The 23585-nt window shown below is 41.3% G+C and overlaps 1 protein-coding gene across 2 annotated transcripts; it reads left to right on the forward strand.

Moving 5' to 3' along the window:
* The first annotated feature begins 13483 nt into the window (after positions 1 to 13483).
* On the forward strand, positions 13484 to 23567 carry sh3bp4a (SH3-domain binding protein 4a). 2 transcript variants are annotated; one of them, XM_061775488.1, is made up of 6 exons: positions 13484 to 13624; positions 14699 to 14862; positions 15897 to 16056; positions 16138 to 18217; positions 20366 to 20554; positions 20945 to 23567. In XM_061775488.1, the coding sequence occupies exons 2-6, from the start codon at positions 14742 to 14744 to the stop codon at positions 21167 to 21169; spliced, it is 2775 nt and encodes a 924-aa protein (XP_061631472.1). In that variant the 5' UTR covers positions 13484 to 13624; positions 14699 to 14741; the 3' UTR covers positions 21170 to 23567. The 2 variants fall into 2 exon arrangements, with proteins under 2 accessions (XP_061631472.1, XP_061631464.1); XM_061775480.1 differs by having other exon boundaries at positions 15897 to 18217.
* The last annotated feature ends 18 nt before the right edge of the window (positions 23568 to 23585 follow it).

Raw genomic sequence — 23585 nt, forward strand, 5'->3', positions numbered from 1 at the left:
ACGCTCTGTGCTTTCCTCTTCTCTTTCTGCCAAAGATCCCGGTTTCCACCTATTCTTCGACTTCGACCCACAGTAGCTGCATTTCCACCGGCGCCCTGCAGGTTGACGCCGCCGGTGGCGCACGTTGTTAACCCATACCTACGACCAATCCGGTATGGAATTCTTTGGATGAACGCTCATATTTGTTTGGCAAAGTTTTAAGCCGGATGCCCTTCCTGACGTAACCCTCTGCATTTATCCGGGCTTGGGACCGGCCTACAGTTTGCACTGGCCTGAGCCATAGGGCTGCACTGATCATTGTTCAGAACAAGACCCTCCTTGTGTCCTGTGAATGTATCCAAATGTTTTGTCTCACCTCATGAGCTCTCAGATTAACCCAGCCTCCTTGGAAACTGCTGGCATGAAGCAGGTGTAATGTGAGATAATATTGACTGCATCATTGCTGGCTCAACCTACCAATTACTATAAATGACTCGTAAAATGAATGTTTCAGGAAAAAATCTGCCGGACCTGATGGGTTAGAGTATTCCTCCAAACCATCCTTTTTCTGGCCAACAGTGAGCAATTCGGGGAAATGCAGTGTTATTTATCTCATTAGTTTCCTTCCTTCAGACAAGTGGTTTCAGTCTGTGGCAAACCCACACCTGGATACAGTGACACATTTTAGCCACAGGGTGGTGCTGTTTATAAATTCATTTTACTTCCTCAGAGAATATAACATTGAGAAGTACAAAATTACAAAACGTCATCTCTTGAAGTTCGAAGCTTTGACACCTGATTAATTCTTGTATATTTATTTATTATATTTATTTTATTTTCATATTTCTTATTAGGAAAAAAAAAAAAAATATATATATATAGATAGAGAGATATTTTACAAGTTAAATACAGAGTATCTATCTACAGTGGATATGAAATGTCTAAACAAACCTGTTCAAAGGCCAGGTTATTGTGATGTAAAATCTGAGACTAAGATAAATCATTTCAAAACCTTTTCCACCATTAATGTGACCTATACACCATCCATCCATCCATCCATTTTCAAAACCGCTTATCCTGGTTAGGGTCGCGGGACGCTGGAGCCTATCCCAGCTGACTTCAGGCGAAGGGCAGACTACACCCTGAACTGGTCGCCAGTCAGTTGCAGGGCACATATAGACACAGACAACCATTCACACTCACATGCACCCACGCTGCCCGCACCAAAGTCAGGAGAGTTTACCGCTACACCATCAGTGACTCAACCTATAAACTGTAAAAACCCAATAGAAAAAAATAAAACATTTTAACATGGGGAAGTACAAATAAACAACTGAGATAATGTTGGCACGTCTTATAACTGGGGATATGACTGTGTTCAGAATGAACCATTCAAACTCACATTCAAACTCATGTTATATGAGAGTCAGCACATGCCACCATTCAAAAAGCACCTCTGATTAACCTGAATAAAGTGGAAAAAGGTTTGAAAGCTGAAGTTGAGATTTTTGACATCACACAAACCTGGCATGGGAACATGGGTGTGTCGAATTTATATATCCACTGTATCCTACAAAATTAGACACTTTTCTGCTATGTTTTTTTTTTTTTTTTTTAACGAGAGATCCTGCAACATTTTAATAGTTTTAGTTAGTTCCGTTTCTTGGAACTTTTTGACTAATTTAACAGGACAGTTTGGGAATCCTCTCACAAATCTGCAAAACACACAATTCCTTTTGTGTTTTGGACATACTTGGCAAATAAACATGATTCTGATTCTGATTCTGAAGTGTAGTAATATTTGGAGAATAACAACCACAATGAGAAAGTGTGTCAAAATCTTGAACTGCGACTTCACGGTGACTATATTCCTGTAAAAAGTTCACATCTTCCTGAGCTAGTCGTCCACTGTAACCTCATGAGGAAGTTTGTGTTGGAGTTCTGTATCAGAGCAAACTCAGTCAACATCATGATCATGATCATGACGATGATCATGATGATGATTGTCATCATCATCATGATCACCATCATCATCATCCTGGTTGTCCATCTCATAGGTGAAATAGGAGCCCTTATGTCTGGACCGGCACCAGAGCAGTGCCATGACACAGATGAGGATTAGCAGCATCCCACCTATGACACCTACAAGAGGAAACACACAACCATAAAATACAATACTAGAATTCATGCATTTTAATTACATGAGCAAAAGCAGAAGTTGCCATAAAGGGCTCTATTTTCGTAGACAGTGCATCTGCGGCACGGGGCAAAGGCCAGCGGTTTCTGATTTTTGTGCAAGCGCAAGGCTCGCTGCACATGTTTGCCAATTTGGCAGACCGGTCTGCGCCAGTTGGGCATTCTGGAGCAGCGAGAGAGTGTCCTTGGTCATGAGCTCAGCACAGTGACAATTTAGCGGCAGAAAGTCCGTCTAAAATTACGCCTGCTAAGACCACATGTAAATCTTGGTCCAAGATAGACCGCAGGTGTAACACGATTTGGGTGAATTTGATCGGGACAGATACTGAAATCCGTGGACATATTTATCCATCCATCCATTTTCTGAGCCGCTCCTCCTCACTAGGGTCGTGGACGTGCTGGAGCCTATCCCAGCTATGGGTCATGAGAGGGGAGCCCCAACACCAAGCAGTCATCCAGCCCCCGGCCTCAGGAGCACCGCCATGCAGCTAAGTGGGGACTCACCTCCTCCCATGTTACTATGACTGCCTGGGCCCCCTTTGATTGGCAAGGAATTACGTTTTTGTAAACACGCCCCCAGTGGTACTGCCCGCCCACTCTCGGATCCACTGGGCTGCACTGGTCTACAAATTGTACACAGTTCTAACCCACCTGTAGCGCAGAGCTATGCTGCCCGCAGCACCAGATTTACACCAGTCTCGAAAATTGGGCCCTTAGTGTTTATCTCTCACCTCCAATCAAGGCTGCAATGTTACTGCCATCCATGTTGAGGCCTTTAGAAGAAAACAAAAACACACAAGTTGAAGTAAGCTTAGATAAGTGAATTATTACTTATCTGTCTCCCAGTTCATTCTCATCTTAAAAGAAGAAACTGTACTCCTTATTTAATTTTTCATACCAGTGATTCTTAACCATGGTTCTCTGACCCACACGTTGGCCACCTGAAGCTCTACACATGTGGGCTGCATAAGTTAGACACTAGAGATACAACTGTCAATGCTAGACCAATAACTTTCAAATTTTTACTGATCCACTGCACATATTTTGCAATGGAAAAATCTCATGACACACCACCAAACAAAAATGTCAGACGTGGATACACATGTACTTAAGAGTACCGTGGTCCCTCCACTTACTAGTGACCTGGCTTACAAGTTTCTTGAGATAAGACCCGTTGGTCAGTCGCTTTCTTGTCTTGAGTTTCAAGCATAAAAATTTGTTACGAGTTCTAAATGGTGGCTGGGAACTTTAAAACAAGCAGCAGCTCGTGAACATTTAAAGAGCTTCATGCTGTTTATTGCCATTCCCTATTAAAGTTTAAGCATAAAACAAAGAGAATTGTACATTGTGTAACTAATCAAACCACATAACATACGAAAGTCTTCTCGATTAATGCTAACATACAATGCAATATGATTTAGATTGGCTAACAAAACTAGGATCGATGTTCTGGTAGTTACGATCCTTTCAGCAACAGCAATTTAAACACGGTGCAGCATCACATGCAGACGAACAATATAACAATACACACAGGCAAACTGTATATTCTTTATCCTCTGCGAAAAACCAACTAATATTACTGCAGCTTACTGAGTCACTTAATTTAGCTTTGTTAAGTATGAATGTCTGTATCAGACTGTGCCCTGGTGGCTTAGGCTCACACACCAGAAGGAGCACAATGTCAATGGGCATTGAAGCATGGAATCAGGATGCACAAATTGTCTAATTCTTTGCATTTTATTTAATTGTGTCATTTGAGGAACTGTTCGCACATTACTCAATGTTTTTATAAAGTAAAATGCTGTTGAGTGCTATTTTATTCTGATCAAAAACATGTTAACATTTTTTTTGTTGGTGTTTTTTTTTTGTGGGGCTGGAATGAATTCATTTAATAATCAACTCCTCCAAATAGTAGATTTTCTGTAGTTCTGCTTGGCTCCTTTGTGGAAACAAAGAGCAGCTGGTATCAGAGTCAGCTCTTATCTCCACGGCAACAGGCGCAGCATTGGGGAGTTTACTCTACTCTGATGAAAGGCTGATTTGACACTCCTTCCTCGTCACTCATGGCTTAGTATTATGTCATCATTGCTGCATTAAATATATCATTTTACACCGTAAATTGCATTTCTTTCTTGGATAAAGTATCGAACTTTTTTCAGATTTAAAAAAATCTTTTTTCGTTCTTTTCAACTTGTATTTCTTTCTTATTTGAAGCTAAAACCTATCTCATCCATAATAAACCATAAACCATTTCATATCGTTTACAAACCATACGTGGAGGGATACTTCCGGGTGGCAGAAACGTGATTGACTACAATTGAGCTGAATTGAAAGCTTGACAAAAACTTGTGCTCGAGGTAACGCCGACACATTTCCCCAAAAAGGTTAAATAAATAAATAAATAATCCGGCGGAAACTGTAGGTTAGAAAGAAAAAATGGAGTGAATAGTTGTACAAAAAAGATCGTAAGACATAGTAGCCACGTATACAGAGGCAGACTGGGGACCAAAACTCCATCATCATTTGCGTGGGTTGCCTATGGAACTTGAGCAAAACATAGTAGCTAGCCTGCTAGCTAATATCAGCCCTATATCATGCTTTCCATTTCAGCTTCAAAAGAGTCAAGTCGAGTCAAGTTTATTTGTCCATTCATCCATTTTCCGTACCGCTTATCCTCACGAGGGTCGCGGGCTTGCTGGAGCCCATCTCAGCTAATATAGCCTGTAAATTCAAATAAATAAATAAAATAAAAGAAAGAGTCTCAAAGGGCTTCACAGGCCCACATTTGATCAAAACAACACATCCTCCCTCAGTCGGCAAGGTGAAAAAACACATTTGGGAGTGACACTCCCTCAATGATCACGCTTCCAAGAGTATTTCGGAATTTGCAACAAATCTATTTTCAAATCAATTAATCATTTGAAATGTAAACTATTGGTGCCATTACTGCAAGCAATTTCCCTCTTCTAACATTCTTTTTTCCATGAACAACAAATTCATGACGGTCGAGAAGAAGGATAATATCATCATTCGAGCCATTTCCCCTGTTTCTCAATGGCTCTGCCTTGGTCAAAAGACATAGAAGGGCACCATCAAGCTTCTTTTTTTTGCCACCCAGAAATATGTGCAACATCATGGTGAAGTTACAAATGAATTAAATATAAAATCTATGCCAGGTACAGGGATGATGGGATAGGAGTGCAGCAGGAGATGACAACCCAGTGACGGTGTACAGTAAACATTTGTACAGTACAGCCAGTCTGCTTCGAGTCTTTGTTGACTTTTACAATATTTAACTAAGAGTGTGTTGTTCTTCAACAACCAAGTCTTCTCTGAATGACTTAAAGTCTCTGTGAGAACTTTGTTATTTTCAACCACTTTCCTCTCTTTAATTCACATACCGCCCGCAGGCTTGGTCACCGGGTCTGGACGCAGGGTTGTTTCCAAGGGGGGAGGAGTACTGTAAGCCACCATTTCCACAACAACCTGGATACAAATAAACAACAAATGCAGAAAGTCACACTTGAGTTACAATGTTATTTTGACATTTAAAAAACTAGTTTAAGTTGTAACTTCATTACTAATAGGTTCGTGGTGCTTTGAGATCAGAAACACTCCAAGCAAAATGTACTTCACCACAAGTCAGAAAGATGACTTTAACATTGACAATTATTCTTCCTTTCAGCCTCTGTGTTGAATGGCATATAGTTAATAGTTTCCTAGCACTTTTTCTCTGCATACTGTATGTCTTGTCAACATCAACATGACAAAAATATGCACAACATGACCAAAACTCACCAGCTCAGTCTGACAGCAGCAAATACAAATGTGTGTAGAAACACACATTCAAGTGCACACTGGATGGGTGCGGTGGTTCTGCATCTGGGGCCCCGCCCACCAGTGGCGATGGCGCTATTTTAGAAGACATCAATGTGTGAACTACACACAAAGTTGAAAGTAGATCCCTCTCATCTCAAGCTCACTGTCTCCTCTTCACTCCTATTGTCCTCCCAAGTAAAATCAAACCGTCTGTGTCATTCACAGAGGCGACTGGGCTGTTTGAGTGTTGCTGTCGTCATGGTAACAGGCACGTCAACGGGCTGGAAATTGCATGGTCAGTAGCAGGTATCCACCAGTGGAGGGAAGCATCCAGCCATCCAAGGGTCGCGTTGAAGTGCAAATACAGTACTTCGTGACCACTTATAGTAAATGGACTTTCAGTTATTTGTGTCTTTATCTGTGATTGATTGATTGATTGATTGATTGAGATCTTGGGGATTTATAAGGCACAACCTGAACCAGGAACCATCAACAACGATGATGCAACAAATTCAGAGATGCAAGATATTCCCCATCCATGGCCATATTTAAGAAAATGTTTGACGTTGGCTACAAGAATGATTATGCTGATGTAAAGCTTCTGACATTCCAAAAATGTCTAATCTTAAAAAAAACACATAAGTAAAATAATAATAATAATAATAATAATCCCTCAGCCCCTGACATCTGGATTGTGATCTGTTTTCCACTTCTCTCTTCTCTCAAGTCCTGAAGAGAACCACTTCTTCGGCGGCGTCGACCTGCAGCACTTCATTTCATTAAATGGACTCTTCTGCTCTTTTAACTACCATTGTACAGCCTTATATCATGAGATAAATGTTGCCTTCTCAGCATCCTTTGCAGCCTGGTCATCCTAAAAGGGGGATCCCTCCATCTGTGATTCCTTCTCAAGGTCCCCCCCCCCCCCCCTTTTCCCCCAAAATGGTGGTTTTCCTTTCCTGGAGGGCGGTTCTAGACCAGGGGATGTTGATTTTTGTGAGCTGTGGGCCTGTGAAGCCCTTTGAGACTTGATTAAACTTGATTTGACTTGACTTGCCATACAGTATAAAGGTTCCGGCAGGGTCGTAAAAGATTGGGAAAAACAGTCTTTGGTTGAAGCCTTGTTATCTTGGAATCACCAACAGAAGTACAAAGTACATGAGAGTGGATGAAGTGCAGTTCGTTAGTTAGTTAGTTAGTTAGTGCTTTGATTGATTACCATGTGTGGTATAGAATATCACACATGGCTATGGATACAGAATATCCGGAAATATCATAGGGCAGAGAGACTACGGGCCCAGAAAGTCCCAGAAATGACTTCATGGCATTATGGAGATGTGTTCTGTTGTATCTTAATGAAATCTATTGCCGAATTTCTTGTCAACATGGTGATGGAGGATGTGGCTGTCTCATGTGGCATATTTCGCTTCCTAATCCCATAATCCTCTGCAGCCTTCAATCTAACACCCCCACCCCCGATTGGATTAGAGGAACCTGGATCAGTGTCTAACCTACACACACTCCCACCTGATGGCCCACATATCTAATTCCCCCTTCCAGGTTGGACTAATTAGAAAGACAGAAACTGAATGACTCGCTAACAACAGCTTCGTCTTGTTCTTCTGCACTGCACCTCTTTCAAATAATTGTTTCTTGAACTCAGAATTGCTGATGCTAATGAGAGAAATCTGAGAATAACAACAGAATAGCAGGAACAAATCAATAAAAACACTGCCAACCATGGCGACATGGAGGAACGCTTAATTGGCTTCATGTCATAGGAATAAAGCTGCAAACTTTCTCCAAGGATGGCACTGACTGGAATGACTCATTGGCCCAATTACAGTAACCCCCTGCTATAAGTATCGAGCCCTGCCACGAATAGCAAAAATCTACAAATAAATTATATACGCCCCGCCCAAAAACGGGTTTGTAATTGCCTATAGATGCCACAAAATGATGGTAAAGCACTTAAAACGGAGACTGGTTTTCCATTTGGATTTATTTGTTTTGTATGGTCAACACTCAGACAATGAATAATCAGCAAAGCACAAACACCATGCATCTAACATGTACTGTACTGTATTTAGTAGTTGAATTATTCAACAGTAACAAACCACCTTCACGTGAGGCTCATCAATAGTATTAGTTAGCACATTAGCCTAAATAACACGCTAGTACAAACTGATGTGACATCACACATGGACAAACAAGCGTGCACTACAGGTAAGTGCTTTACACAAACGCTATAAGTCATTAAACTCACCTTTTGGGATAAACACAAAATAATAAATGTTGGTAAAATAGACTACAGCTACTATTAATAGCTGCATTGTGAGAGAGGCAAAAACATAGAGCGGTACGTACCTTGACTCAAGTTGACTCAAGTTTTGAGATTATATTGTTTTAAGTAAAAAGAGTGCTGGATATTGCCAGCGAATTTCACAATAAGCAGCAGTATGGTAGATAGTGAGCAATTATTTAAAAAAAAAAGCTGTTTATTGCCACCACCAGTCGAAGTTTTCTGTAAAATTAAACATACAACAGAGATAATTATACGCCATGTAATTAAACAAACCACATAACTGTCTTACAAAAGTCTACCGGCCTAATACTTACACACAATGCAAAACACCTTAGACGAGCTAACAAAAACAGCATAAATGCAACAGTGTTATAACACTTTAAGGCGCTGTTGTTAAACTCAAGGCCCGGGGGCCAGCTCCAGCACACGACATCATTTTATGTGGCCTGCCAAAGCAAATCGTGTGTCAACTTCCATGATTCTAGCTTAAATCTGTACCAAAATTTCCAACTTGTCATGTATTAAATGTTGAGCTATAGCAAAAGCTTTTTTGGTTACCATACCCCTTTTTTACAAAAACTTGAATAATAGTTGAATAATCTTGTCACGATACGTAATCATATGTAATTGGACTGGAGCCAAAACCAGACTGAGGCGGAGGGAGTAGATGAGAATGGTTTATTTTGAAGTGGCTCAGAGTTTGTGTATCCAAGGCGTGATAGTGGTCCGTAGGAACAAGGATTGTGCAGGAAGCGGGAACGTGAGGAGGTGGAAGAGCTTGACGCCGTGGATGGAGTGGGAGGTATGGGAGGAGGTACGGGTCGCAGGATAATAAACTTACACACAAGAGTTGGAACACGAGAGTCGGATTGTGTACCACAAATGAGTGCCAATACCCTGGCGTCGGATCCCTAGGTCAGGCAGGCTTAAATACAAACAGTGATGAGTGCTGATTGGGAACAGGTGCACAGGCGTGGGTGTGGTAAATGCTGGGGAGAGAGAGAGAGCGGGGAGAGCAGGCCACAATGCGCCACCAAAGCTCCAAAAGAGGAACAGCAGGGCACTGATCATGACAAATCTGTTATCCTTGACATCTGAGTTCAAAACTACTTACCCGTCAATTTCTTATGTGCATGTACAACCCCAATTCCAATGAAGTTGGGACGTTGTGTTAAACACATTCCAACAGCTTCTTCCCTCTTGCAATCAACTTCTTAAACAGCTAACCGACAATTCCATTGCAACATGCTGCCAATTTTTTTTGTCTGAGTTTGTTGTCACATTTCTGTCGTGCCAATTACATTCTACTCGTGCACTCACTGTAGTAGTCTCGACACGCTGCACTATTTGCATATCTGTTGTTGACCAATACTGGCCACTCATGCCAGAGTAGCATCTGCACCACTTGTACACTGACTGAGGAGTATCTGCAACATTTGCACAATCAACATTGTCCCAGATTATTGCAGTACTCGTCACTTTAAACTGCATACACTCCTTGAAGTCTCGGCTCCCTTTTCACAATGGTCATTGCACCGGACTATTGCGAGATTAGTCATTCGAACTGCTCTAAGTGCTAGAGGACTCAATTGTCAAAAATAAATAAATAAAATGTACCGGCATTACCAGATAACTAGCAACCCTTTATTGCTCAGTGACTGTTTTTTTCAATGTCTTTATGTCTCAAAAGTTTTCTCTGTCAATTGACTGTTGTCGTACTAGAGCAGCTCCAACTACCGGAGACAAATTCCTTCTGTGTTTTTTGGACATACTTGGCAAATAAAGATGATTCTGATTCTGATACCAAGAGGTTTTGGACAATTCCATGCTCCCAACTTTGTGGCAAAAGTTTGGAGATGGTCCCTTTCTCTTCCAACATGACTGTGCAGTAGTGCACAAAGTAATGTCCATAAAGACAGATGACAGTCTGGTGTGGATGAACTTGACTGACCTGCACAGATTCCTGACCTGAACCTGATAGTCTCCGCTCTAATTCATCCCAAAGGTGTTCTAAGAGCCAGGCCTTGTTCACCATCAGCGTGGGACTTCTGCGCTTCTGGAAGAATGGTAAAAAATTCCCATAAACAATAAAGATGATTCTGATTTTGATTCTGATTAAAAAAAAAAAAAAAAACAGAATACAAAGATTTGCAAATTATGTTCAACCTACATTTAATTGAATACACTACAAAGACAAGATATTTAAAGTTCAAACTGATAAACTTTATTGTTTTTAGTAAATAATCATTACCTTCCCAAAAAGCTGGGACAGGGTCATGTTTACCACTTTGTTACATCACCTTATCTTTTAACAACATTCAATAAACATTTCGGAACTGAGGACACTAATTGTTGAAGCTTTGTAGGTGGAATTCTTTCCCATTCTTGCTTGATGTACAGCTTCAGCTGTTCAACAGTCAGGGGTCTCCGTTGTCTGGTACCCGCACTCTTTTACTACGAAGCCATGCTGTTGTAACATGTGCAGAATGTGGTTTGGCATTGTCTTGCTGAAATAAGCAGGGGTGTCCATGAAAAAGACTTTGCTTGGATGGCAGCACATGTTTCTCCAAAACCTGTTTGTACCTTTCAGCATTAATGGCGCCATCACAGATGTGCAAGTTACCCATGCCATTGGCACTAACACAGCCCCATACCATCACAGATGCTGGCTTTTGAACTTTGCGTCCATAACAGTCTGGATGGTTCTTTTCCTCTTTGGCCTGGAGGACACGACGTCCACAATTTCCAAAAACAATTTGAAATGTGGACTTGTCGGACCACAGAACACGTTTCCACTTTGCATCAGTCCATCTTAGATGAGGTTGGGCCCAGAGAAGCCAGCGCCGTTTATGGGTGTTGTTGATGAATGGCTTTTGTTTTGCATAGTTTGCGTAAGTTGCACTTACGAATGTTGTGCCGAACTGTATTTACTGACATTGGTTTTCCGAAGTGTTCCTGAGCCCATGTGGTGATATCCTTTACACATTGATGTCGGTTTTTGATGCAGTGCCGTCGGAGGGATTGAAGGTCATGGGCATGTTGGCTTTCGGCCTTGCCGCTTACATGCAGTGATTTCTCCAGATTCTCTGAACCTTTTGATGATATTATGGACCGTAGATAATGAAATGCCTAAATTCCTTGCAATTGTATGTTGAGGAACATTGTCCTTAAACTGTTCGACTATTTTCTCACACACTTGTTCACAAAAAGGTGAACCTCGCCCCATCTTTGCTTGTGAATGACGGAGCAATTCAAGGAAGCTCCTTTTATACCCAATCATGGCACCCACCTGTTCCCAATTAGCCTGTTCACCTGTGGGATGTTCCAAACAGGTGTTTGATGAGCATTCCTCAACTTTCTCAGTCTTTTTTGCCACCTGTCCCAGCTTTTTTGGAACGTGTTGCAGCCATAAAATTCTAAGTTAATGATTATTAAAAACAATCAAGTTTATCAGTTTGAACATTACATGTCTTGTCTTTGTAGTGTATTCAATTAAATATAGGTTGAACATGATTTGCAAATCATTGTATTCTGTTTTTGTTTATGTTTAACACAATGTCCCAACTTCATTGGAATTAGGGTTGTAATAATGAGGCAATCAAACATTTACATGGTTTCACAGTCAGAATGGCCTTCTGAGGAAAATCGCAACGACAATGTGGCCCATGACAAAAATTAGTTTGCACCCCTGCGAATGGATATTTTAATACAAACAGTGCAGCAATATATGTAGACAGACAACGTAACAGTCATCACAGGCATATATTATTTATCTGCGAAAAATGCTTACTGAACAATTGTGACCGTCTTGTTCATGTATACTAGCTCTGAAGTGAGTTCTGTGTCAGTGCAGTATTGAAGCTCCTCAAGCACCAGCCCTGAACAGGAAACAGAAAAGGAGAGATCTCATTATGATAATGAAGATGAGTAGCTCAGTGAATTTGTCTCTTTCAAGCTGGGCCGACTTTGAAAACCTGACAGTGAAATGACATGAAACCCCAGCTAGTATGTCAGCTCCCATCCATCCATCCATTTTCTGAGCCGCTTATCCTCACAAGGGTGTCTTGGAGTGCTGGAGCCTATCCCACACGGTTGAATAGAAAAGAAAAGTGATGCTAATGTTATTCATCAATCAAAGACATCAGCAGGGGTGACAAAAGTACTCACACTCTGAACTTCAAGTAGGAGTAAAGCTACAAGTGTAAAAAATACTGGTGAGTATAGCAGTACTGATTGCACTCCTGTACTTAAATAAAAGTGCAGACTTTGAAATGTACTAAATTACAAAAGTAAAAATAATAGCTTACTGTTATCTACATGCAAGCCCAATTTTGATACTTTAGCACAACAGAAAATAACTTCCCTTCCTTTGCACACATAATTGTTCCCTCTTTCATTAACTTACATACGGAATTATATTGGTGTCACACACACAAAAAATGGCTCAATATCATAACTAAGTGAAAAGTTTGTTATAACTAGCTTATAACTTTTTCATATTATAGCAGGAACGTCTCACTTCATTTAAAATGTGATGTTTTGACTTTCGTGAAATCAATGAAAAAGTATGGTTTTACATTATTCAAGGATAAGATACTTTCACGTGTCACTTGTCTCCAGTGTGCTCTAAACAGTCTTCTGTTATGCTACCAACACAAAGAAACCTCCATAGCGGATAATCCATATTTTTAGCCATGACGAGGTTGGAGATTTTTTTTCATTTAAAAAAAAAAAAAAAAAAAAAAAAAAAGATTTGCTGGGGAAATAAGTATGAGTGTATATAAGTGTGTGTGTGTGGGGGTGGGGTGGGGGGGAAGAGTGTTCAGTATGAGTGCATTTCATTAGTGTTTATGAGCGAAACAATTGTGTATGAGACCTTTTCAATAGCATGTATAAGAGCATATCACTAGTGTATATGAGCAAAAAATAAATAAAAAAAATGTAAAAATTCAGTGTTGTGTATGAGAGTGTTTTCATAATCTTGTGACATTTTTGTTTGGTGGTGTTTCTAATGTATAATATGTATAATATGTGTCTTGGCTCATTAAATGTTAAGAAACACTACATTGATCAGTACACAAATCATGATGTTGATTCTGATCCGTGTTGGTCTTTGTTGCAACGTGTGTGTGCGTGCGTCTGTCCGTGGCTCCTCCCCTGCTCTGACGTCTCCAGCGCCTCACATCTCACAAGGACGGCAGCAGCCTCCTCTAGTACAGAACAGTCTGGTGCACTCAAACTTCTGGACCCGGAAGATAGCTTTAATTTGATCTATTAACCTTATATAGGAATGAGGCAACGTAGGGAGAAGAACAAAAAACTGAGGTGAGCAGAGCCTTGTATTATTATAAGAAATTATTGTGGATTATTACCTTGTTTTGACCCAGCAATGTCACATGTTCACATTTATTTGAATGCCCCCCCCCCCCCACTTCTAATGACATTAATTCTCAAATATGTTAATTTCTTTCCTTTTTGTTAAACAGTGAAATATATTGGGCTTCAAGCTTGAACAGGTCCACACAGTGCACTTTATGATATATGAATATGAGCTGTATTTGAAAATGTCGCATGGTTTTTGTTACTTACTAGTAAAAAGTCTGTGTAAAATGTCATTAATTACAAAATTACATTCCCCACACAACTGCGGCAACGAACAATAAAATGCATAAGAATTTGATGTGAAGAATGAGGATTATTAATTTAGCCATACTGCCTTCAATTTATGCATAATCATGCTGCAGTAAATTAGCAAGCGTGTTTTAGCCCTGCCAGTAAGGTCACTTGGTAATCTGAAAATCCTGAACTGGACACACACACACACACACACACACACACACTCACACACACACGCCATCAGGGACATAATTCAGGATTACCTTTTACACACACTAGTGAAATGCTGTCATACACACTGACATACTGAAACGCTCTCACATTTCTACTGAAATGCTCTCACACACACTAAAATGTATTACACAAACCACATAATTTATTTCCCATTCACAAACATTACTGAAATGCTCACACACACACTACTAAAACCTCTTAAGTCGAATGCCACTGAGCCTGAGAAATTTGGAATTAACCCAAAATTTAAGGATGCCACTGAAGTTGCAAAGGGGTGCTAATAATCTCAATTTGGATGAAGAAAGCACACTCACAAGACTCTAGTGTCACCATACCCGTCTTATACATTTTCAAGGTTAGGGTGGAGGGCTGTATTGTTGTTCATTAAAAGATTGATTAAAATTATGAATTGTTTCCTGGTGTGTGGTTGAGATAAAAAAAAAAATATCCTGGTACAGCTTTATAAATGAAATGTATGTTTTCACCATTTAATACAGCAAAGCAAACAAAAACATGCTCCAGTTCAAACATATTTTCATTCATTGACAGATGAAACGTGTCAAATGAATGGAGAACACTGTGAGGATTGGCCATGGCTGCCCAGCGACTCATCAGCATGACGAGCAGCAATCACCTCCTTCCTCGCTGCAAGTCTGAGGGGACACTTGTGGATCTCGGCGTGGGGGAGCCAGCCAGCCTCACTCAAATCAGAGGTCAGGATGAAATCTTCTCTTCAGAAGTGATTAATGTGAACAGTTAATTTATCCTCTAATAGTATCCCATTAAAGGAATCCCGAGGGATATAGAATACAATATAATTAAAATATATAATAAAACTGTGACATGCAAGGACTTTTTTTTAATGATAAGATAACGTAAGAGTGTGTTTGTCAGCATCAGATTAAAAACAACCATTGAGTCTATCAACTGAGGATTGTTTTTTTTTTTTTTTTTTGTCCTTTCAGTAAATTTTCTATTGAACAACATATTTGGTACACATGTTGGACATGCTGAATCATAAACAATTAGTGAAGGCCTGGTGAGATACAATTTGTCCATATATACATTCATTGCTTCACTGGTTGAACTTCATTTCTGCTTTGTTGAAATGCTCCATATGCAATAATGGGGTGAGCTAAACATAGTAGATTATGCATTCAGTTATGCACATTTTCTACAATGAAAGTTGTTTTTCTTAGAGTTGCTTTGATGGGGAAATTAATTATACTGTAATTTCAGTTTAAATAAATTTTCCTGTTTTGTGGCAAGGAATACAAGTACAACTGGAGGAAACTAGACCATTAAACCCACAAGAAGTGTAAATGTAAGAAAATATGTGCGGGGTGGTTTCACATTTTCTGTTGTAACACCTTTCCCTCCTCTGGGAAAACTGCATGATTTGGGAGTGTCTGAGGGATTTTAGTCCATTTTTAAAGAACAAGATTTGTGACTTGAAGGTCATGAAGCTGTTTGATGGGGTTGAGGTCAGGAATCTCAAGTTCTTCCACACCAAACTCATCAAGCACGTATTATGGACCTCCTCAAAATGTTAGCCTGGTGCCTAATTTAAGATAAAATAAAGATAATAGATACTAAGAAGACCAACTAAGCTATTCAGGTTTAAATAAGTGGCCTACCTCAACCTCTCACTGTCTAATAGATTGGTGTATTGATGAACAGATACTGTATATGCCAAGAGCAATGTCTTTATAGTTTATTTAAGTATTGTCATCTCTTTTGCTTTTAGTGCCTTCTCCAAGTACCTTAAGACTGGACACATCAGCCTCCTGTGGGGCTGTGCAGGAAGTGGTCGCCATCAAGGATTATTGGCCCAGAGGTTTAACCACCCTGACATTTTCCAAAGGTGATCGACTCTTTGTTCTGGATACATCAGGCGGCGAGTGGTGGTATGCGCACAATAACAAAGAAATGGGATACATCCCTGCTTCTAGTGTCAAACGACTCAACTTGAGGAATTCTTCCTTCAGTGACAGCGGGATGATTGACAACCTTGACGAGGAAGAAGAGGAGTTGAAAGAGTTTGAAGGGTTAGGAGAGTGGGCAGGAGTGACATTAAAACCCTCCCCAACTAACAACAACCATCCCTTTTCTGATAACCTCTTCATCCATCCGTTAAATCAGAAGTGCAAAGAAGCAAGTGTAACAAACGTGGCTGATTTTAGTATTTTCGATACACTTGCACCTCCAAGTGGCTCCAAGTTTGACACCAATAATATCAACTTTAGTGTCCTCAACAGTTGTCCCAACCAAGAAGGTATGCAACACCTCTACAGGGATAATCCTCTTTTAAGGAGTAAGCGTTCCCAGTGTCTTTCCCAACTCTCTGTTCTTCAAACACAATCGAATCCAAACATACCTTCATCTTGTTTCTTCACGGATTTGAAGGCGCCTTTGCCAGAGCAATTTCAGAGTCGTGAGGACTTCAGAACAGCATGGCTCAACCACCGAAAGCTGGCCAGGTCATGCCATGACCTGGAATCACTGGGCCAGAGTCCCGGGTGGGGTCAGACCCAGCCGACTGAGACAAGCATTGCGTGTAGTTTAGATAGCAGTGGAGGTGTGGTTCAACTCCCGGACACACACATTACAATGCACATTCCTGAAGGTCACGTTTGCCACGGTGACTGCCAGCAGATCTCCATGAGAGCCTTACTGGATCTTCCCCTGGAGCTCAACAATGACAATTGCTCCACTGTCAGCCCAGTGGTGGAGATCAAGCTCAGCAACATGCAGATCAAGTCTTTTGTCACTTTGGAGATTAAAGTATCAGTCACGGTAAAGAAGGACAGCTGCCACTCCGCTGAAGTGCTTTGTGTTCGGAGCGACTGCAAAGACGGGCCTTACACGCCCATTCCTGGTTGTTACTTTTATAAGGACATGGTCCAAGTGCGTCTGGACAGTCTTGAGCCATGCATGTATGTGGCGGTTGTGGTTCAGTCACTGTACATCAGTCACAACATGACCGTGTGGAATCACATGCAGAGGAAGCTAACGCTTGGTGTTTATGGGCCCAAGCACATTCACCCTTCCTTTAAGACAGTTGTTGCCATGTTTGGGCATGACTGTGCCCCTAAGACTTTAGTGGTGAGCGAGGTGGGTCGTTCGGCCTGCTCCACCCCTCCAGTCACCCTCCAGTTGTGGGGGAAGCAACACTTTGTTCTAGGGTTCCCCCAGGACCTCCAAGTGTGGCTGTACCCCAGTGTATCTAACTATCAGGTGAAAGCGAGCGATGGTGCTGGGATGATCCCGGAATTCCAACTTAAACTGGGGAAGGTCAGCCGGCTTATCTATATGATGTCATCTCATGACCCCAACAGCATCTCAGACTTCACTCTCAGGGTCCAAGTCAAGGACATGCTGGACTGCATCCTTACCCAATTCTGCGTCCATACGCCGCAACCGCCACCAAAGTCTGGAGCAAGGACGACGGGCCAAAGGAGATTCTTGAAAAAAAGAGAAGTGGACAAGATTGCCCTGTCGCCACTGGCTATCACCTCTAAATACCCAAAATTTCAGGACCGGTGTGTTACCAGCCTAAAATTTGGCAAGCTGATTAAAACAATAATACGGCAGCACAAGAGCAACTACCTGCTGGAGTACAAGAAGGGCGATGTGATTGCTCTGCTCAGTGAGGAGAAAATTAAACTAAGAGGGCAGTTACGCACCAAAGAGTGGTACATCGGATACTATCAGGGGAGGATGGGGCTGGTCCATGCCAAGAATGTGTTGGTTTTGGGTAAGGTCAAGCCCATTTACTGGTGTGGGCCAGACCTGACGACGATGACGCTGCTAGAGCAAATCCTCAAACCTTGTAAATTTCTTACATATATCTATGCCACTGTTAGGACAGTTCTCATGGAGAATGTAGGAAATTGGAGAGCGTTCGCTGATGCACTGGGCTATGGCAACTTGTCACTCAATTACTTCTGTCGGACTGAACTGGACAATGAGCCAGAGAAGGTAGCATGTGTTCTAGAGAAACTCAAAGAGGAGTGCACCAATGTGGAGAACAAAGAAAGGAAGTCATTTCAGAGGGAGCTCATGATGGTGAGTAAAAGTATCATCATAGCAAAAAGTAGACCCCTCAGTTAATTGTAGAATCAGTTTCAAAATATGCAGCTGACCTCCACATGATCTCCAAATTTCTAAAAGGAAGAGAGGTACTTTGGAACACTTCACACAAGCCACTTTTATAATGCATTTGCGGTGCATCAGAGGCATACAGTAACCATGTCAACATGGTCTCTTTCAGATAGAACTTGTCGAAGTGGAACATTAGCATGTCCAAAGTTTGCCTTCACACAGTTGATGCGGGAATGCTCATTAACATAGTGATAGTTGTGTGGCGAGGTCAGAGGTTTCAACACAAAGGAGTGTGGACATTGAGTCTTGGGTTTTAAACTTCACTCATTGGTCGCAGCTGGTAGCGTTTCGCATCGATTATGCCTCTGTTACTACGTCAGAAGTAGACAGATTCCTGGGTCAACTTCAATCCTCTTGTCCTGCATCCACACCTGACACAAAAAGCAGTGGAATTGCCAGCTTAGACTGCCATAATGAAAGAGACTACATCTTTCAGCCTTCCTTTGACCTTGATGGAGGAGATAGTCTTTGTAAATATTTTTTTAGTTGGGTCTTTATTTTTAACACGCAGGAGACTTAACTGAGTTATCTTGATTTAAAAAAAACAAACAAAAAACTATTAACATACAATGTTGCACATTAGGATGTTCCTGTGCTGAAGCGGAGGTGGACTGTAATTTAAACGGTCCTGCTCTCAATGCGGCTGTAAAGCACTCTGGGTCTGGGATGTGTGTTTTTTTCGTAACGTTGAGGTGCAGTGTCTCTCAAAACCGAGAACCGTCGCCTGTATTACATAATTATTGCGCCACCAAACATTCCCAGTCCCAGAAAGAAAATCCTTTACTAATAAACAAGCTTCTCATTCTTTCTTGTGGCTCACGAGTGAAGAAACAGTCGGATTAAAATTTGTTAGCAGCTTTGGGCCAGAAGCTGGTTGCCATATGACAATGTTCCCATGAAAAGCTGTGGGAAGTGATAACTGACACCACAAGAAAACCAAGTGCGTGGACGCAACCTCATCATGACAGGCCATGATCAATTTCATTGCTTCATTTAGCAACAGCAACGGGCTACTTCTTCATTCCTTCTTTACGCTCACTCACTGCCACCAAAAGATAGAAAACGATTCATGATCTGTCTTCCCTCCTTGCAACAGGTGTTTCCATATGAAATGTGAGCAGGAGGCCTCGGGGGGCATCCGACACTGGCCTGGCAGATCTCTTCAAGTGCCGGATGGGGTTACAACTGACAAGAGTATATTAACAGAATCATGCACTGAAACACATCTAAAAATGTGCAATGTAGCATCAGCATCAGATGCTGGATAATAAATACATCCAGAATTGTTCTCAGTTAGAGGAAGTTCGAGAATTGTCAGTGCCTCCACAGACAGCTGACAAAACATACGTAAACAACATGACCACTTCTAACCTCCATGTAGTGTAATGTCCGAATAGTGTGTATGTGTAAGGGGAGCATGATGAGTGGAAACCTCTACGAATTCAATCTCCGTACCGGATTCAGGTTGTGGCTTTATTATTAGCCTGAATTTTGTTTTGAAACTGTTTCCTGTTTCATGTGACAGCTTGCTCTTCAATCCTTTCCGGCTTAAATGACACATCTGTCCTAAACAAAGCTGCTTCTTTGCATGTGGGGCTATTGTGCTGATGCCGCAGGCTGAGGCTTTGTGTGTATATGTGTATGTGTTTGTCTAGCTATATTTAGACTCAAGCCTTCATGTAGCTTAAATCAGAAGATGAAGCACCGCACGTTAGAAGGCTGCCACTCTGCTCAGCCAGGTGACAGGGGGAGAGCATGCAGGGGGAGGCTGTGGGTTTGGGCGAGGTAAATGTAAGGGAGGTCAAAACATTGGCTGTCAATTATCTCGTGCAGAGATCTAATAAAAATTCACTGAAATTTCTGGGCTGTTTCCTGCAAATTTTTATAGGAAGTTAAGATGGGACAGTTCTCCCCCTCCATCCAAAAATGCCAAAAAAGTCCCATTATTAATGAAAGTTCTCAAAATGTTTCAACTGTTGACAGGACTGATGTCAAACAATGTTACATCCCCGTAAGATAACGTTTCCTTAACGCTACCTGCTACCCTATCAGGCCTTGCTCAAGATGGACTGCCAGGGTCTGGTTGCCAGATTGGTTCTGGACTTTGTTCTTCTAACCACAGCAGTAGAGGTGGCATCCCGCTGGAGGGAACTTGCAGAAAAACTGGCGAGGGTCTCCAGACAGCAGATGGAGGCTTATGAGGCACCGCACCGTGATAAAAGCGGCGTGCTGGACAATGAGGTGAGAATGTGCGACTGTTATTTGGTATGTTGGATCACAAGAGGGTGGAGGATTTCGGGAAAGTTTCCAGGAGATTTTAGCTGGGGATTTTTTCGGAAATATTTCAAATTGAAAACTTTGAAAGGTTTGGTACTCAAGTTGTCATCAGAGAAAGCTCTGTCTTTTGCCACTAGGAAGTACAGTACATGACTTCATGGTGAAAAAGTAATGTCTATTTTCTAGAGTCATTTTCAGTCATGGGCCCTTAAATTGGTCATCACTCTTTTTTTTTATTGAATAGTGCACACACTAATAGTAGCAAGTTGTTTTTAATGTTTGACTGCAGTTTCGTCTGTCGAACATTTACATAAGTTAAATATTTGTCTTGCCCCTCAACCTTGACCCCATCAGTCCATGTGGAAACCAGCCTACGACTTCCTGTTGACGTGGGCAGCGCACGTAGGGGACAGCTACCGTGATGTCATCCAAGAGCTCCACTTGGGCCTGGACAAGATGAGGAACCCCATCACCAAGAGGTGGAAGCACCTGACCGGCACGCTCATTCTCGTCAACTGCCTCGACATCCTCCGAAGTGCCGCCTTCTGTCCAACTGGCTATGGTGACTTTGCCATCTGAGTTGCAATGGTTACCAGTGTCCAAGGCCAGTCAAGCATCTGTGCTCCCTTACCCATGGCTATGTGCCCTGCACTCCTGGTATCATCCACCAGTCCAGTATTGATATATTTTTCTTCTTTTTCTTTTTTTTAATGCCAGGGGTGTCGAAACCTTTCCTCCAATGGCCACAGACAAAAAAATGTAATGATGCAAGCATGACTTTGAAATTCTTTGACCTGAATTTATTAAACACGCAAGCGAATAAACAGGGGGTCCCAAAAGTCACAATAAACTTCCTTTTTTCAATTTTGTTTCCGATATCATTTGGAAAGATGGGAAGCCATCAACATTTACATATTAGGTTTTGCAGTTGTAGTAAATATATCATTCGAGTAGCCTGGCGAGACATTTTCTCTCCTTATCCAGTGCCGTCCAGTACAGCCCTCCGGATAGACTTGGCCTGCTTTAAAAGTTTTTTAGTGTTCTCATCAGAGGTAGTAGTAGCAGGCTTTCCACTGTGTGGTTTGTCAAGAACTGATCCTATTTTGAAAAACTTGCCATGGATAGCGAAAAGTGTATTATACATTAATGCAGTGTGACAGCCATAAACCTTCTCAAACTGGCGCTGGACTGCACTCGCGGCACAAAAACCAAAAAAGCCAAAAGCAGTCAAATGCTTATGGCCTCACATCTGTTTGAAGGATACCTGAAATGATATAGAAAAAAAGAAGGGTGAAGTGATTTTTTTGGGACACCCTGTATATTGTTCAGGAATTGTAGTAATTTTTGAAAAACTGCTACGTCACAGCTTTCTGTTAAAGATGATATTGTAAATAGTTTTGGATTTTTCAGGATTTGGGGGCAGAACGTGGCCCTGTATCCCACTAAAATAGATCCACCACTGCACTGAACAGCAACCAAATTACATCTCCACATTCAGAATCGAAACAAGAACGTGCCCCAAAATAAAAAAAAGAAAGTTACCTGAAATGGGTTTCTATTGAATAATGCATGAAATGTCAGAAATTGGCGGCTGTATGGTGACTTAGCTCCTCACCCTTATGGAAGTCAATCTTGTCCCAGGAAAGTTGTACTGGCCTCACAGCTTCATAACCATCAACCACACAGTTGGGGAGCAGATAGACGATTTTGTGAAAATAATACAACATTGTAATCCTTAACGTAGAGTAAAAGAAAGAAAGCAGGTTGGGAAACAAATACAAAATGATTGCGATAAAGTTCCCTAGTTTTTGTTGTTGCTTTTTTTCTCATTTGTGCAATGCAAGATTTGTGTTTATTCATTCGAGGTCCACTTTGTTTGTTCATCTGTCATTTTGATAGAATAACTGGGTTGGGGTGAATTCTATTCCCTCAACTGCATTTCAGAAAACATTTGGACTCCGGTTTTCAGAGGTAGTGCCTTTATTTAAAACAAAAAAAACAAAAAAAGTGTTTCCCAAACAGATCCTGTCTAATAATTTGTTCTAGGGTGAGTGTAACACAACCACTACTATGCATTTATCTTTGTAAATTTTGTGGCCCACAAAATGTGTCCAGTTCAACAAGCCATCGCCCCATGATTCACCCCTCTACCTCCTTTTTTACAGCCTGATTGATAATTGGTTAAATTCAACCTGATGAACTCTGGAGTCGATGCGCCAAAGCATATGCGACTGCTTTGCTTTTTTACATGTTTGCTTTGTTAAATTTAAGACCTCAGCATTTACAAACAGGCCATCCATTTTGGGGTCACCTTAGGGCACAGGTGTCAAACTGGTGGCCCGGGGGTACAGATCCGGCCCACCACGTCATTTTATGTGGCCCGCGAAAGCAAATCAAAATTGCTCATTGTATTCTGCTGTAATATCATTAAGATATTTGCAAGCATTTTTTTTTTTTGTTACCAATCCCCCTTTGAAAAGAAATGTAATAGTTGAAAAACATGTTTTTATCGGCTTCTGATTTCAAAACTGGCTATTCATCAATGTGTTGTGTATACTGTATGTAATTAGAGTATATGAGGTAATCTTTCATTGATATGGGTTCACAGTTGTAGCAGCCCTCCAAGGGAAGTCATAACTACGATGTGGTCCGTGACAAAAATGAGTTTGACACCCCTGCCTTAGGGCATTGGTTCGATCGATTGAACCCCAGGCGTTTAGTGAGTCAGTCTCAGGGGTTCGGCAAAGGTCAGGTTACATTGTCGTTGACCGACGAGCGCCAACTACACAAACTACAAATTGTAAATCCATTTGTGGGGTGTTGTCCCTCTGAGAATGCCGTGCTGGGCATAATGTACTTTATCTTTGACAACAGCCTAAAAGAAGAAATCCAGCACAGTGAGATATGGTGATGGTGGTGGCCATTCAACTTATTGTAAATCATTTATGCAGTAATAAAGTCCAGTGAATAATGAGAACTTGAGTATACCTCTCAC

Source organism: Phyllopteryx taeniolatus, chromosome 1, assembly GCF_024500385.1.
Source record: "Phyllopteryx taeniolatus isolate TA_2022b chromosome 1, UOR_Ptae_1.2, whole genome shotgun sequence".
Lineage (NCBI taxonomy): Eukaryota > Metazoa > Chordata > Actinopteri > Syngnathiformes > Syngnathidae > Phyllopteryx > Phyllopteryx taeniolatus.

Bases quoted from the DNA above. Each gene is read 5' to 3' on its own strand.
- sh3bp4a (XM_061775480.1), top strand. From the start codon at position 14,742: ATGGCTGCCCAGCGACTCATCAGCATGACGAGCAGCAATCACCTCCTT. The intron at 18,218-20,365 runs GTGAGTAAAAGT...CTACCCTATCAG, and splicing joins TTCAGAGGGAGCTCATGATG to GCCTTGCTCAAGATGGACTG. The intron at 20,555-20,944 runs GTGAGAATGTGC...TGACCCCATCAG, and splicing joins GCGGCGTGCTGGACAATGAG to TCCATGTGGAAACCAGCCTA.